This window comes from Schistocerca cancellata, chromosome 5 (genome assembly GCF_023864275.1).
Source record: "Schistocerca cancellata isolate TAMUIC-IGC-003103 chromosome 5, iqSchCanc2.1, whole genome shotgun sequence".
Taxonomy (NCBI): Eukaryota; Metazoa; Arthropoda; class Insecta; order Orthoptera; family Acrididae; genus Schistocerca; species Schistocerca cancellata.
The window spans coordinates 350,471,044-350,488,823 of record NC_064630.1 but is presented as its reverse complement, the minus strand read 5'-3'; the positions used below and the strand labels follow the sequence as shown (position 1 = coordinate 350,488,823).

The 17,780-nt window shown below is 36.3% G+C and overlaps 1 protein-coding gene across 4 annotated transcripts; it reads right to left on the bottom strand.

Annotated features, from left to right (window-relative positions):
* Positions 1 to 35: 35 nt before the first annotated feature.
* On the bottom strand, positions 36 to 12,760 carry LOC126187403 (RNA-binding protein 1-like). 4 transcript variants are annotated; one of them, XR_007537721.1, is made up of 4 exons: positions 12,173 to 12,760; positions 11,934 to 11,966; positions 3,837 to 3,985; positions 36 to 1,239 (listed from the first exon to the last, which is right to left on the bottom strand). XR_007537721.1 is itself a non-coding variant. In XM_049928466.1 (2 exons), the coding sequence occupies exon 1, from the start codon at positions 12,585 to 12,587 to the stop codon at positions 12,198 to 12,200; it is 390 nt and encodes a 129-aa protein (XP_049784423.1). In that variant the 5' UTR covers positions 12,588 to 12,760; the 3' UTR covers positions 36 to 1,239; positions 12,173 to 12,197. The 4 variants fall into 4 exon arrangements, 1 of the variants encoding a protein (XP_049784423.1); XR_007537723.1 differs by lacking the exon at positions 3,837 to 3,985; XR_007537722.1 differs by lacking the exon at positions 11,934 to 11,966.
* Positions 12,761 to 17,780: the final 5,020 nt, after the last annotated feature.

Here is a 17,780-nt window from a genome sequence, read left to right as displayed (position 1 = left end):
AAGTGACAAGAACAGCTTTAAGAAGATCCAATAAATCTTTTCGTTCAATCTTTATTTTCGAAACTTTGACATGGATTTCAAACAAGTTACAGATACTTAGTATAAAGACTTTTCACAATTAAGAGAAATTATAAATGGATCAAACAGGGTGCCAGGTGGAAGAGACATTCTGCATCCCAGATATGAGCACAGAAAATGAGAAATTATAACAATTCTGTTCCGTGAAGAACAAAGTCACACTTTAAAAGCAACAGAAGAAACATGGCTTCAGCTGACAGTAAATATAGTAATTTTCATTTTGTATTATGTCCATCCCTGAAAATTAATCCCTGATGGTAGAGATGCAATTAAGTTTTGCAGTGAATAGCCAAGTATATTATTAATGAACACTTTTATATAACCTAGAGACACTGTATTGATTTTGTATACTATTACTTAGTAACAGCAACAGTACTACCTACTTATTACACAGCTAGTGGGATACAAAATTGGCATACGTATTCATGAACAGAACTTCACTGAAACAATAACCATGAACAATTATCCTTAGACACTCAGTTTAATTAACATGTTTGAAAACATGTTCAGAAGTTTACTGGGTTGCTGATATTACAATGTACCAACTTCTTTTACTTTCATTATTAGACAGACAATGGCACTTCTTTGTGAACACAAAAACCAAAGTAAACCATTCCCCAAGAAGAAAGAAGTTTGTGCTTCGTAACTATGCAATAATTGTTTTAATATCGGTGTGCATAAATCAATATATATGCATATATCAAACTTTTAACACCTGACAACCAAATTACATTTAGAACATTGCAAATCTTCATCTCATGAGTACTTGAACACAGGAGAGGAGGCCACTATGTTGGGCAAAGAAACAAGTGCTGTGGAATGTGTATAAGCATGCATTTACAGTAACAGCCATACTTCATGAGATGCCGGAAAGCATATATGGAGTAAACTGAGGAAGTGTACATTATGAACTGAGACGTGATGATGCATACAAAACTGTGAGGAATATTGTTGAATGGGCCACCACAGGAGCCACATGGTGCAGCCTGATAGTTTCCTAATATTCAAAGCTCTGAGAAATTGAAGTTTGACAATGTTGTATAAGATTTTTGCTTTCAGTGAACGACACATGCCTCCTGGTAAAAGCAACTACTATGGGTTGTCCACTTTTTCTGTTGGAGATGTATGTCGAAGCCTCTTCATCCTGGCAGTTTGATCAACCTGCAGAGAGAAAATGAATGATAAGAATGCAACATAATTAACTTCTGAACACCCTACATCTCTTTTTTCAGTTTAGATTTTACTGGATAATGGCCATCATTCAACAACTTGTTAACACCATGTTATAATTTCTGAACATGTAACAACATAGTATGTCTATGTCCAATATGTAAGTTTGAATGACCCCCACAATGCCTTGGCCAATGTGCGTAGATGTGATCAAAGCAAAATAACATGAATTACATGAGGCACTGAACAGCAGGTTGGCACATTTTAAAGTAAATCTACTTTTCAACCCCCCCCCCCCCCCCCACTTAAGATCATAAGTCAGTCTACATGGAGCAATTACCAACAAAACATTATCACCTCTTGTTAGTATTGTCACCAAAGTAATCACTTAAGTTTCTATCTTGATGTGATTGAAAGAATACGTGAAACAATAACACAGCAAGGCAGAAACTCAAGTGATTACTTTGGAGATGGCACCAACACAGGGGAATATTCTTTTGTTCTAACTGCTCCATGTACACTAACTTTTTTACATAAAGGAACTGCTGACAAACTGAAAAGAAAAATCTGCTTCACAACAAAGAAACACTAGTATGGGTAGTACTTTATAAACAAATTCACATTAGTGGAATGTAGATAATGAATGGTACACAATTACTCACAAACTAAATGTCCAAACTACAATCAATGGCAATGTTATGCAGAAGGCTTTAACATCAAATGGTGTTGCCATTCATAATATACTTTTGGTGTATAACAAAACAAAGACCCCTTCTTGTTTAATATTAATTGTCCAGTGTCAAGAAAATTACGTTTCACTGGCGTTCAAACACACAATGGAATTTGTAGTTTTTGCCAGACTATATAAAATGGTTTCATGTGCACATTATTTCCCATCAGGAAACAGATCTATGACTTCATTATTTTTACAGGTGACTAATGAAAATCATTGTAAATTTAAGCAGTGAGCCACGATAATACGGTACACGGCCTCTGAAGAACATTTTCAAAGTTAGGACTGAATACAATTGTTTCCAACAGAGAATCTCAGCTCTGGAGGACCCATTAGTTAAAGTGATTTCATATTAATGGCCTCAGAGTAATTGTCAGCACAAACCTGCATCTATCAATGTTAACAGTGATAACCAACACAAATGCACCTCTCCATAAATATTTATTTTGTACTTAATTTGCTCACATGAAATAGAACATTCACAGCTACACTGCACATTATATATGCTATGGTAGCACCAACTAAAATAGTGATGTATCTAAATGTTATGCATGTACACATTTAATTACCATTAAAATTATATCAACAGATCTACTGTTTTACTTCATTGGTTGGAAGATGCAAAGAACTGCATTTCTTAATTCTGTGATGACAGTCGAATATTGCATTTATGTCTTCTAAATGTTAGTAGGTTGTAATATTTAAGCATCTGTTAAGTCTATGAAAGCCAATAATACAATAATCTTCTGCCATCAGGTATATACAATGTGTGTCTCAAAAATAAGGGCCAATTGGATGGAAAATGTCATATGTTGACAAAAATTACACACTTTTGCATGATCATAACCATTCTTAAAGCACTTCTCATGACACAGAGATGAAACACTATTCTAATTTCACTGTCTGTCCCTCACAAGCAAGTTACATTCAGTTTCAGAATACTTGTTATTTTGATATTTTGGGCTATATGAAATGTGTCAGAGGAATATTACTCAGCTTCCAAAATGCAGTTGCAAAACTTTCTGGGCAGACTGTCTTGAACTTTTAGTGAATGAGTGATGAAACTTATGCATTGCTGTTCCAACTTGCTGTCATATGAAAGTGGTTGTTTCTTCTACACCCATGTGAGAATTATTTCACTTTCATAATTCCACTACTTGCTAACAACTGCAAATTCCAATTTTTTGAGAGCATCTTGAGCATTTTAGATTTAATCTTTTAAGTTTCTGGGTAATAAGAAGTATCGTAAGACACACCAGTAAAAAGTCGATAACAAGTGAATCATGAAGCAACAGTTACACAGCATTTTTAAAATCTTAAGGTCTTATCCCTACAAAATAGCCTCGCCACATACACTGCCTCTAACATTTGATGATGATCTTGTATTTTCACAGCCAATTCACATTGCTGCCATGCATAACTGAGGATATGTGGTTATTTACATCCAAGGATTTACATGTACTACTGTGAGCTGATCACTGCAGTCACTTTCACATCAATTCACCATTACTTTTGAGACATGCCTTGTATAAAACAATTCCATGCATGTTTCTACCTCTGAGTAACAGCAAAATTATATGAAGACCATTTTTCACTTAGAAGCAACAAACCTTTTTGCTCAGGGTGAGCAGCTTAATTTCTGCATACAAACCCCTTTTAAAATCTGACAAGATCACCATTTGCCTTCTAGGCAATATTCCAGGTGAACAATAGTAAATAGTCAATGGTGCTTCAGCATCAATTCAAGCAGCTTCAATGCTGATGAACCATCAACCCATTTTTCAGATTTTTATTTTAGACTGCACGATACTGCATTAGCATAATATGTAGCACTGTGCTTTCACTGAGTACTGACCTTCAGAGCAGGAAGCAGTGGAAGTTGTCACGTGTGAACAGAAGCACTGCTTACATCATGTGCCTAACTACTGTGAATCATGGAATGAATTTTGTTATTCCATGTGTGACCAAGTGATATTCTTGCGCACTCCCTGCAGATACAGCTCACTGTAATCATAAACTGTATCATACCACCTGACGACGGAAGAATACAGCAACTACAACTTGTTTGCATTTGGCTCATTTCGCATTTTATTGCCCACAAATAAATGCTGCATAATGTGGCACATTTTGAGTTACTGCACAGTAGACATCCTATGATGATTTACATATATAGGTAATTTGGCGGTATGTACTTTACAAGCATACAAGACTCAGCCCAGCAATAGTATTTCATAAGATAACCTTATCAACCAAACTCATTCTTACGAATTGGCAAGTACCTAGCAGCCTAACATTCATGATCAACAGGTCAAAGTATCCCTAGCAGCTTAGACTATTATGAAACTGGTACAAAACAGAATATTACAGAGAAAGTTTACAACTTCTTATATCAGCAAGATTAAATTATATTATCAAGATATTTGATACATGAATGAACAAACCTGTATACTATTGCATAATTTCAGTTTCCAACAAAAAGTTATCCGCGTAACAATTTTTTCCTAATTATGTTGCTTTATTACTAGTAGATTATTTTTGTAATTTATTTTAGCAAGGATTACTGTTAACTTACACTTGTCTTTATTTTTAGTTACTATGTACTGAAGAATCAAGACAGAATACAGAAATGAACACTTTGACGAAGGTACGGAAAGTGCTACTACTAAGTCCATAGTTCAGGCACATTGTGTTACTCTAACCTGAAGTGTGGTTTGAACATAAGATGTTTTATTCCACTCAATTCTAATGAAAGTGATGAATGTTGTTCTTTCTCGGCATAACAGCCACAAAAAACACAATTTAACTATAGAGTTTTACCATGATGCAACATAACATATACTTGTTGGGTAAGTACTCATTTTTATCAGCCCAGCTTCAACCTAAGCTAATGTTCTAACGTAACTATCTATGGCTCACAAATGCAGACTGTTCTGTATGGGACCTGGCTACTGTCATTTGAAACCGACACTGTTCTGCCTGATTATTTACAATTTCTGGTTATTTCAATATTAATTTGCAGAGCTATTATATTTGGTACTGAGAATTCTTCACCTTCAATGTAATCCAGCCATGAAAGAGGTAACTTACAAAATCCTTGTTTGACTGATTTGTGGGTAATGCTATTCCATAAAGGACTTAATCGATGGATCAACAGAGAAAAACTTTCTGATGAAACCTAACTAGCAAATTTTCATTGTCAGAGTATACAAAAGTGTCACAGAGAGGTTAACCTGTGAAATTATGAGAATCCACATTTTACGAAGAGTCAAGCATCATATTACTTTCTAACATACGTAATGGGAAGTGATAATGATTGTAAATCATGGGATGATTTCATACCGTGTTGATAATCCTTCCCCTGCATTCTTCACAAAGAAAGGAACAGGGAAGGTGTGGGAAGATAATGATACTCTAAGTACCAGCTGCTACAAATCGAAATGTGAGGAGCACAGTTCATGGCAACCATCATCAGTTTCAATTAATTTTGACAAAGGTGGGTGAACAAAAATTCTTAATCAGGATAGTTATCAATGGCTACCACAAAATAAAAAGTGTTAAGTGCAGATAATGACTGAAGAAGTCTGCTGTACATTCACGTAATCTGAAGATGGGATTGATAATCATGTCAAACATACAGTAAAGAGTGTTCTTGTCAAGAGCAATTTAACAGGCGGATACCACACTGCTAACTACACAAAGCATTTGGAGTTTTGAAAATGGGTTCTTGACAGGTTTAATTTCTTGAAGTCAATATGAGATACTTCAAAACTGGTTTGGAAATAAGGGAGAACCCACTTAATATACGGCAACAAAAACAGTCTTGCACTAAGTCTTTCTCCAATAAGTATTAAAAGGATAAAACAAAAGTTGGCACTCCAAGTCATGGGCATAGATATCTGTTCTTAGAGATGTTTATGCCAGTAACATTTTCAAACTAAAATACTCTGGGGGAGCAGGGGAGCGAAATTTATGGTGGGAAGAAATCTAAAATTTAACTTTTGTGCTAAATTTGCTATAGACAGCAGCCGCTTGAATCATGATGGGAAACTGGAGAACATTCTAGAATTGACCTACATTACAGAAACCACAGATGTTTGCAAGGGAGCTACATTTTGAATGTGCAACTGTACTGGACAAATGCCCCCAACACTCAGCATATACAGAGGGTAGTTTTAATTTCATAAAATTAGCCTGCATTATAATGAGTCAAAAAGTCTCTACAATAATGTTTTTATTGTCAATAACTACAACATCCAACACTTCCGAAAAACCTAGTACAATGGGAAGATTTTCACTTCAATGGTTGTCACTGAAGCTGACAGCTAATACACTTTAAAGATTATCATTTATGGCTGTTCATTTGAAAGTTTCTACATTCTGTACTCCCTCATTTTTGTGAAAGGCATGCTTCACACAACTGACTTCTAAATGGACTACTAAAGACGTGTGCACAAGACATACTTGCAGAATACCAATGATCAACTGAATGCGACAAGCATACAGTTTTAAAATCCTGAGTATGTAGAAGATTGCACATGCACTGTGGCGTAGTCTGCTAACATTGGAAACAAATGAATACTCTCAACACTAACATATATAGTTCATTTCTTGTTCTTAATCTTCATCTTATTTTCTGATATGTTTTTGAGACACACTGCAAAGCCTGCATGATAACTTAAGTGCTGTTCAATATGGGAGATGAACTAACAAAGGAACAAATATTTTTACAACAGATGGACAAACAGGATATAAGCAAGCCTTTTAATGAAAATTGTTTCAACAGTTAAAAAATTAGCTCTATTGAAGGAAAACACTTTTGGAAGTTTTTCAAACACTCAGGAAGAAAACAGGATGAAGTATAAAGGTAACAGGTGCTATGTACTGGCTTCCACATATTGTTTGGTGTGTGTGTGTGTGTGTGTGTGTGTGTGTGTGTGTGTGTGTGTGTGTGTGTGTGTGTGCACATATATATCTTCTCAACCAAGTAAGCGCTAAGGCTCAAATATCTGCACAACACTTCTTATTCCTTCACAACTAAGCAGTGGTGGGATTTGTCAAGGACATCCACTGTTAATTTTACCTTAGTCAATGAAATTATTGCTAGTTTCTTAATGCTGTTAATAGCTATTGAATTTGTGAATACAGTCTCTAAATCTTATTTTCACCACTCAGTACTGAGCAAAGCAATAACATGCCATTGACATTCTGCCAAGTACGAACAAGCACCACCTGATAATGACACTTCCTACCATTCCCTAACATCCAGTGGGATTGTCCTTTGCACTAAAAATATGGATGCCAAACTTTACAGCTGACAGCACTCTGAAGAATTTTAATAAGCTTTACCTTCTCAAAAACTTTTGGCTTCACTGGTTGATCCATCTTATAAAAAACCCTCCTAAGAATATTCTATGTACACAAATGAGAAGTGCTGAGGTAACAGAAGCAATTGTTTTCATATACCATGGAATTTTTTCTGTAAGAAATTAAGTTTAAAAATCTGATTCTAAATAAGCAGCAAAATAAGAAATTATAAACTTTTTGTAATTCTTCCAACACCTTGCAAATTTTTCACACATATTCCATATAATAAAGACTGGAGAAACAATACAGGCTAAAACTGAACAGTGCCTGGTACAATAGCATCAAATTTTTGTAAGTCATATGCAAGCAATGTTTCACACTCATTTGTTCAATCCAATTGTCATGACCACCTAACAATGATGTTTAACTCTATAGTCTTTGCACCCAACATTGCCCTCCGAGTATCTCCCTTGTTCCCATCTACTAATAGTAATTAACAATGCAGTTTTCCTTGCTGCATCAGATGCGAGACAGTGACATGATACATATATTACATTCGTCATTTTAACACCTTGAGTGGTCAAGACAACAGCTCAGTGTACAGTGGAGTGATTTAGCTGTGCATAGGTGCCAAAACAAGATACAAAACTTCCTAGCAGATTAAAAGTGTGCGCCCAAATGAGACACTTGTCCACAAAAGGCAAAGGCCCAGAGTTTGGATCTTTGTCTGGCACACAGATTTTATCTGCCAGAAAATTTCATATCAGCACACACTCCACTGCACAGTGAGAATTTCATTCTGGAAATATTCCCCTTGCTGTGGCTTAAGCCATGTCTCTCCAATATCCTTTCTTCCAGGAGTGATAGCCAACGTGTTTCGTTGAAGTGTGAAGTTAGGAAATGTACTGGCAGAAGTAAAGCTATGGGGATGGGTTTGAGTTGTCTGGGTAATACAGCTGGTAGAATCCTTGCTCATGAAAAGGCAAAGTTCTAATGTCGGTCCAGCACACAGATTTAATCTACTAAGAAGTTAATACCAGAGCCCACTTCGCTGCAGAGTGGAAATTTCATTCTAGAGATAACTAAGATTCTGCTTCAGAGTGGATTCAAGCACACAAAGATTTTTGAAAGAAATATGACTAGAAAGAATGAACTTAAAAACAAAAATGAAAGCAGCAAAGTGCTAATTAAGAAATAAAATCAGCTGTCAGCGAAAACTGATGGAAATTATTGAAGATTCACAGTCTAAAGTGTGAAACGCCTAAGGCAATAAAAACTTCTGATACTATAAGGTTGTTCCATTTAAAGTACGCCAAGACTATGGAATAATTTACATTCAATACTGGTTCACAAATCATTCCAGTACTAAAGAGCACAACCTGAAATCTTTATGCACACAACTTTTCAAAATATGGCAGGCAGAAAAACTAAGCTCCATCTGACTACAAAATTTACTTAAAGTAATAAATAGAAACACCACACTGTACCTAGTGGGTTTTTACTGACATTTCTGATACATCTTTCTGAATTTCAAATCTCACATTTAATATGAGAGAGAGAGAGAGAGAGAGAGAGAGAGAGAGAGAGAGAGAGAGAGGGGGGGGGGGCGGATGGGGGCCGAACAAATTCAAAATATTTTGCATCATACTGTACACAAGAAGCTGCTTGTCTGGGAAATAAATATGTGCAAAATCTAAAAATAGTGCAATAAGGGGATGGGAGTTGTTCAGCAGGCAATTTGAACCCTTTATTCTTTTCAATAGCCTGACATTTTTCTGCTTATGCGGGGTAGTGATGACGCAATTATGTCTGCAGTAGCTCTTAATAATATCACCTGAGACACACAGCCACAATGTATTTTATGTGAAACATTAGACTTCCTCAGGCTGCCTTCACACAAAATTTCAGATCACTCACTGCATCATGGACAGGAGCAACTGATTAACTCTCCTTGGCTGTTGAACAGCATCTGATGGAGACTAATCCAAAAGCCATAATCTACATTGTATGAACAATCTAATACCAATACACTGCAGCCTCAAGAAGTCTTGAATCTTTATTGTATTAAAGACTAACTTGTTATACATTAATCACCAAATGTATTTCATAAGCAAGTGTGAGGGAAGTTATTAACTGAAGAAACCATACAAACAATACAGTCCTAATACAGAAAGGGCTTGATGTGAAGCAGAAGATATGCGATTACACATCAGACAGTACACTCTGCAAAATAGTGCTGCTGTAAAAAGGCAAATATTACACTCACTTCCTGCCAAATAAAATCCATCCCAACTTATAACATGAAAATGCAGTAAGCAGCATAAACCAGATATCTAATTACATGAATAAACAATTACAGTACACGTAGTTAAAGGGAATCTGCATACGCCTAGCAATAGAAAAAGTTATAAAAATATGTTCTAAAAAACAAGACTGGGGGTGGAGGAGGGAAGGGAAGACGAAAGACAGTAATGGAAACAGTAAAAGGCTAAATGCATTCATGAAGCCCTACCTGACGGTGCACAAGTCTATAATTAAGAAGGCAATTTTAACAAAATTGTATAAAACTTATTTACATCCATTTTCCTTTTATTACTTGGACAATTCTGTCGGTGTGCTTTTCATTCTAGTGACTTGTCTTATGCAATTCCCACAATACATTATCCTGTGCAAGTCTCGTCATCTCCCTTGAATTTCTGCAACCTACATCCATTTGAACATGGTTCCCATATTATTCCCTTCAACCCCTGCACTTCCCTCTGTCACCAAATTTACAATTCCTCCCTGCTGCCTCAGCACAAGGCCTCCCAGTTGATCTGCCATCTGGTCAAGTTGCAATAAAAAAATCACCCCCCCACCCCATTAGATTCAGTATGTATGTGTACATTCATCATTGCTCTGCAGCAGATTTCCTAAGCTTTTATTCTCCTCAGCTGAACTGTTTATTCTCCAAATTTCATTTCCATACAAGAATAAGCTCCAAACAAATTCTTCCAGAAAATACTTCCCAACACAAATTCATATTCAATGCTAAATTTCTCTTCCTCAGAAATGCTTTTTGTGCTGCAGCCAGTCTGCATTTTATAGCCTCTCTACTTGAGCCATTATAAGTAATTTTGTTGTCCAAACAGAAATAATTTTGGTATGCTTTTCTAATCCAATTTCCTCACCATCACCTAATTTAATCCTCATTTACCTGTTTATGTTTACCACACAGTGCCGCCCCCCCCCCACCCCATCAATTCCATTTGACTGCTCTTCAAACCACTTTGCCTTCTCACAGAATGACGACAAACCTCAAAGCTTTATTGCTGCTCCTTTAACTTTAAACACCTATTTTTTCTTTCACTGCTTGCTCAAGACAGAGTGAAAAACATCATTACAACAGTTCACAAGACAAGGAAAATGGCCTACTTTCAATCTGTACAAGCTGAAATAAGTTTACTATTCAATCTGACAGTTTAACTGCAACTAAGCAAAAAAACGAATGGAACTAGTTGGGTGTTCCTTACCCTTGTTTGCAATAAATGTTGGACAAAATGCATGGACGAGTTTGTAGAAAATTGAGAACTTTATTCATGAAACAGTAATATTACACAATGTATGTCAGGGGGAAAAAATGAAGTGCAATACAACTGAGAAATGTTGAAAATATCTATGCTTCCTCAACTTTACATGAAGTGCAGCATTAGACCCATATATTTTAATAAAAGATAATCTGAAGAAACTTTCACAAAATACAGTATCACATTTATGAGACGTTCCACAAGTCAGAGCTAGGCTCCAGCTATCAGAAAAGTTTATTCTGAGACCCGATACAAATGTAGGGCTATCACAACTTAATGTAGACAACGAAAATTGATGTATTCGACACATCTAAAGCACTCAGTCATTACGAAAATACTTTGAGCATACATTTATCATCACTTGTGAACAGTGCATTGAATAGAAAAGGTTAAAATGCATGTCAAGAATATTTTAGAGGTTAAGATGAATTTATTTGAAGGGGTATAAAATTCCACATCTATTACCATTTCCCTTTACACACTCACACAAGAAAGACAATTACCAGCCTATGTCACAAATTCTTACCTTGCTGGACACAAACTTGCTGCAAATGTATCTTCTTAACAATTCTTTTAAATTCATCACTTATTAACTGCTATGAAGATTTCTCTTCTGCCCCACCCCTAAGTCGTGATTACGCTGTTTTACACAGACTTATAGAATTCACAGAATTCGTTATAGTATTCAGTAAGGGCAATCATTCTTACTGTACACTAGCTGTATTTTAATTACCGAGATATCGTGAATATTCTGAGAAAAGTATTCTTTAACGTAATGGCATGAGTCTTCTTATAGAGGATAATACAAAAACATTATCTTCGGTCGATTTCGTCAAAACTCTTACCTGTATAGCTTCAAAAATTTCGCATACATCTTTCCATTCCATAATATATCTACAATAATATGAATTCATAATTACAAAAAAATATGGACAAATGAACATATTAAATGTCATTAAAAGTAACATCTGAAAACATCTTGGCAAATTTAAATCCACCAACACAAAGTATTCTGCTCCAGATCTTTCACGAAAGGCACCACAAACATAGTCCATAATACAATGGAGATAATTTAGGCCTACCTGAATCGGCTAGACATTTCTCCATGCTGATCGCTGAAAGAAAATACTGTTACTTTGTAGGCATTTTTTCCAACATATAACACGTGTAAGTAAACATGCGGACACAAAAATGGTAATACTGTAACAATGCACAAAAAAGTGTTACAGGAATTCCAGTCAAGGTCACACAACAACAAGTTTAACAAAAATTAATTTTAATGGTATCTCACCACGAGAGCAAAAATGAATAAATTGCCCACCTGATTTTTTTTTTTTTTTGTTAGTTTATCTTCTGTCTCGTGAATCTCCACGAGAACGTCTCGGTGATGCACTTCGGGATCTGGATCGGCTGTAAGAACGACGTCGTGGTGTTCGGGATCTTGAACGACCACGACGATCACCACCGGCACTTCTTCGGCTTCTCCCTGTTGACATCTCCACCCTTACGCGGGAGCCACACATTCTAATACCGTCGAGACCCCGAACAGCATCTTCAGCGTCTCTCGGGTCTTCAAACTGCACAAAGGCAAACCCAGGTGGGTTTCTCGCTAGCCAAACATCTCTAAGACGCCCATACTTACTGAAAGCGGATTCAATTTCATATTTGGAAGCGCTACTTCCCAGATTTCCCACAAACACTTTGCATGACAAATCCCAATCTCTGTAGCGAGACATATTGCCGATTGTTTCCTCTGGTGTATTATAAATTCGGTGGATTTACTCTTTAAATTTACCACCACTTACTCGAGAGACTAAAATTTCAAAAATACCCCTTTACAATCACTCACGAGACGCCATTTACCCAACACCTTTCGACACAGATAGAATTCGCTTCACACAAACAACCTCTGCCAAAGATATTACATGTGAGAACAAAGACCTAAACGGACACTTGAAAATGCAAAACTTATCTAACGTTTCTAGTTAATAGCCATCGCACATTATACATTTAAACTTTCAGAATGTGCTTTATTCTTGATTATTTCCATTTAAGATTAAAAAGGTCATACGATAGAGGTTTGTGCTATTCCGGTAAATTGATTGATTTAGGCGGGAATTTTAAAATCATAATTCGTCATGGAGGCCGCAGAAATAGTAACTGGAAGTATCTAGAAAATAATAATGTCGGTAACGGGATTCGTACTGCACCAACTCAATAGAGCCCTATATTAAATTCTAGGATGCAGTAAAACGGCGGCATACGGGGGCTCTTATTATTTGGAATCACAGATATTCTACGAAAACTTCGTAAAGTCATCAAGAGTTGTGGTGACCACTTGTCAATTGAAAACAATCTGCAATGAACCTTGAATCATAGGTTGTGAAAATAAGTTTTAATACTATCAGTAATAATAACAATAAGGTAAAGAATGTGTACGTCATTCTTCTGTGTAGGAACGGGATCACAGATTTGACTGAAATTTTTAACAAACATTTCCTGTCAGTAACCCAACAAATTGGCTGTAGGCCCTCTGTTGAGGAAGCTATGACTTTATGTCGGGATGCATACTCCAACATAATACCAGAAATGTACATTTAATCCTATCACTGTAGAGGAAATTGAAACTGTCATCTGGTCTTTAAAGTGTAAGAACTCTGCAGGAGTAGATAATGTATCCAATAATTTATTGAAATTTTCATGTATATGGATTAGTGATATTCTGTGCCATATTTTTGATGCTTCATTTCAACAAGGCATTTTTCCTGAAAGACTCAAGTATGCCATTGTGAAGCCCCTACACAAGAAGGGTGATAGAGCTTAGCTCACTAACTACCACCCTATTTCACTGTTAACAGCCTTCTCTAAAATTCTAGAAAAATTAATGCACAATAAAATTACTGAACACCTCATAATGAACAGATTTATCAACAAGAGCCAGTTTGGCTTTCAAAGGGGCTGTTTAACTGAGGATGCAGTGTATGCACTTACAACTGAAGTACTGGAATGTCTAAATCAAAAAATGATAGGAATTGGTGTTTTCTGTGACTTATCAAAGGCATTTGATTGTGTAGATCACCACATTCTCATGCAGAAACCCAAACTACTTGGAATAAGGGGTGTCGCAGGTAACTGGCTGCAATCTTATCTTCAGGAAAGAAAACAGAAAGTAATTTTAAACAGCTCAGATGAGTCAAGGGATACCTCCGCTCAGTCTGAATGGACTTCTATTAGTTGTGGTGTGCCTCAAGGCTCAATTCTGGGGTCACTGGTGTTTTTGATGTTTATAAATGATTTACCATTGTGTGCAAGCCTGCCTTGTAAATTTACTCTTTTTGCTGATGATACCACCGTCTTCATGAATGGAAAATCAGATGTTAATTTTGAGGAGTCAGTTAACAACATACTTTCTGAAGTGACTAACTGGTTCAGTGTTAATGGTCTCTCTCTAAACTCAAGTAAGACAAATTTTATCCAGTTCCATACAAAAACAAAAAAAGTGAGAGAAATAAATGTAACATGTGGAAATCAACCAATAGAAAGAATGGATGTGTCTAAATTTCTTGGAGTAAATATTGATAGCAAAATGAACTGGTCCTTCCATATACAACAGACCCTAAAAAAATTGAGCACAGCTATGTATGATATGAGAATGATGTCTTCCATTGGAGATTTAACCACTATGAAGTCCACATACTATGCGTATTTTCACTCCGTTATGTGTTACCGAATTATCTTCTGGGGAAATTTAGCTTTGGCAAAGAAAATTTTGGTGGCCCAGAAAAGGGCTATTAGAATTATGTGCAGAGTACCCCCTAGGACATCATGCCGTTACTTTTTCAAAAAGCTGCAAATAATGACCGCTGTATCCCAGTACATATATTTGCTGATGTGTTTTGTAATTAAGAACCCTGCACAATTTCCATCAAATAAGAACTATCACAAATATAATACAAGAGGGAAAGAAATTCCTCATTGTGAACTTAAGATCCTGACAGTTGTTCAGAGAGGTGTCAAATGGTCAGGAACAAAAATTATTAATCATCTCCCTGACCAGATAAAATGTTTAAGAGAAAATGAATCTCTTTTTAAAACAAAACTAAAAAAAATGTCTGTTTATACACTAGAAGAGTTTTATGTTGCAAAAAGGGAAATAGCATTTACATAGAATTATCCATCTTGTTAACAAAGAAATGTGCTTGCAATTTTTCTGCAAATTAAGACATGAAATTTTGTATTAACTATATGCAGTTATGTAGAACATTTTTTATACATTTAATGAAGACTGTTTTGTATCTTTTTGTATGTTTGTTGTTTTGTATGTTTGAGTCATTCCACATCTCATGTGACGTGCTCACAGTACGAGATCTACGGAACATGAAATAAGTAAATAAATAAATAAATAAACTCATGAGCACCATTCTACTGAAACTGCTATTAAGCTTTTATGAAATACATTGTTCAGTAAATGACTAGTTTAGTTCTAATTTAAGAAACTGAATGCAGGAAGTTATTCTAGGTTATTCAAATAGTACAAAGAGGAAAACCACATCAACTGCATGGGGAGAAATTACACTTGGAATTCCACAGGGTTTGATTATTAGCCCCATACTATTCGTGCTTTACATTGGAGATTTGTCATTTGACTCAGGACGCAATATTAGCACCGATTGCAGATAATACAATCATTGTTGTGAAGCTGAACAAAGAAGCTTTAAACTTTGAAGAAACACAATTCGCCCTATACTATACAGTCAAAAATATCACACCTCCTATTAACCCAGTATATCAACAGATATAATAAACAAGATAGAAAATTGCTAAGTTCTTATGTGTGCATACTGATGACAACTTAAAATAGGAACACAAATAGTAAATATGCTAAATCACTTAGGTTTGCCTACGTTTTCCATATGAATAGGGGATATGAAGTCTTTAAGCATTTTGCATATTCAGTGGTGTATTTTAAAAGAATATTCAAAAGTAACTCCTCAATTAAGCAAAAGTATTCTCTGCATACAAGGAAATAATTAGAATTGTTCAAAATGTTGAAATGTGTGTGAAATCTTATGGGACTTAACTGCTAAGGTCATCAGGCCCTAAGGTTACACACTACTTAACCTAAATTATCCTAATGACAAACACACACACCCATGCCTGAGAGAGGAATCGAACCTCCACCGGGACCAGCCACACAGTCCATAACTGCAGCACCTTAGATCGCTCGGCTAATCCCGTGCGGCAATTAGAATTATGTGAGCAGTTTACGCATACGTATCTTTCAGGCATCTCTTTCATAAGCTGGAAAAATTAACCGCTGCCTCACAGTGCATCTACTCACTTATGAAATTTGTTACTATATCAATAATCCAACTAAGTTTGAGAGTAACAGAGATATTAATAAGTACAATGCTAGAAGGAAAAATGATGTGCATTACTCTTTAATGAGTCTGACTTTGGTAGAAAAACGGGTGAAATATGCAGCTATAAAACTTTTTGACTGTCTATCCATGGAAATAAAGTGTCTGATAGGTAGCAGAAATGTTTTCAAATGTAGGTTAAAGAAGTTTCTCCTTGACAATTCACTCTACACCATAGAGGAATTCTTGAGAGGGACAGTTAGTCATTTTTAAAGTAAAAACCTTTTGAATGGCTAGCAGGTACCCATAAAAATAATATTTTTGAAAACATTTTTTTTAGTTGTGAATAAGGGTTCTAAATTTGTTCTGTTGACATAGTGCACATCATAACACACCTTTAGTGCATCAAAAAGAGCTATGCCAGACTAAATTTGACAACATGAATGAAAGGCTGTTCAAATGGTTCAAATGGCTCTGAGCACTATGGGACTTAATTTCTGAGGTCATCAGTCCCCTAGAACTTAGAACTGCTTAAACCTAAGTAACCTAAGGATATAACACACATCCATGCCCGAGGCAGGATTCGAACCTGTGACCGTAGCGGTCGCGCGGCTCCAGACTGTAGCGCCTAGAATCGCTCGGCCACTCCGGCCGGCTTGAAAGGCTGTATATCAGTTACTAGCAAATAATGCTTTTCAAGCACTTAAATTCCTTTTTTATCATTCTTATAATAAATCAGGACTGTAGTTAGTGCAGCCCCAATTCACTGTTACATCTGGAATCAGGGTAAATCATATACAGAGAATAGATCACCAGCAAAAGATCGTTCGGTGTTTGATAGTCTATGAAGCCACATGACCATCAGACATTAATACTTAAATGGCTGGTTCTTGTATGCAGGGAAAACTTCAGTTCACAAGAAAATATATGAAGAACAAGGAGCTGACACACAAACTTCCAGAAGTTCAACGTATGTCACTTGATAAAAACGTGAGCAAATTCGGAGCACTCCACCTGTCACAGACCATGGTAGCAGAAGTACCCAGAGGAATTCTTTCTTTGACTGTCAACCACAGCAGAGCACTGCTGCTAGAATCAGTGTGCCACAACAGTACAACAGGATGACGCATGAAATTTGACAAGTCGAGTGGATTGCCACAGTGTTGGTATCATAGCCCAGTGGCTGTAGCAGTGAGAAGATGATGGCATAGTATGGTTGGTTGATCCCGTAAAAATAGTAGAAAAGATAAAGAACAACTTGAAAGTGCTTAGAAAGGTAGGTGAGTATCTTGGAAGTAGGAGGCTACTTGAAGAAAGACCATGAAAGAGGGTATACGAAAAAGAGGATATGTTATCAGAAAATATTTTATAACAATGACATAGACCTTAGAGAATCAGAATAAGGGAAACAAGGAACCTAGAGACAAGGTTATGGAAGCAAAAATGGCAATACACAAAGGTTAGAAGGCAACCACCCAATGGGACAAGTGGTGCCATTTGTTGGCACAATAAATGAAGCCTCAAGCAGCAGCCAGAGCTCAAAGACATCTGCTGGAGCAGAGAAAAACA

What these genes read in the sequence shown, in the direction of transcription:
- LOC126187403 (XM_049928466.1), bottom strand. Translation starts at nt 12,587, where the DNA reads ATGTCTCGCTACAGAGATTGGGATTTGTCATGCAAAGTGTTTGTGGGA.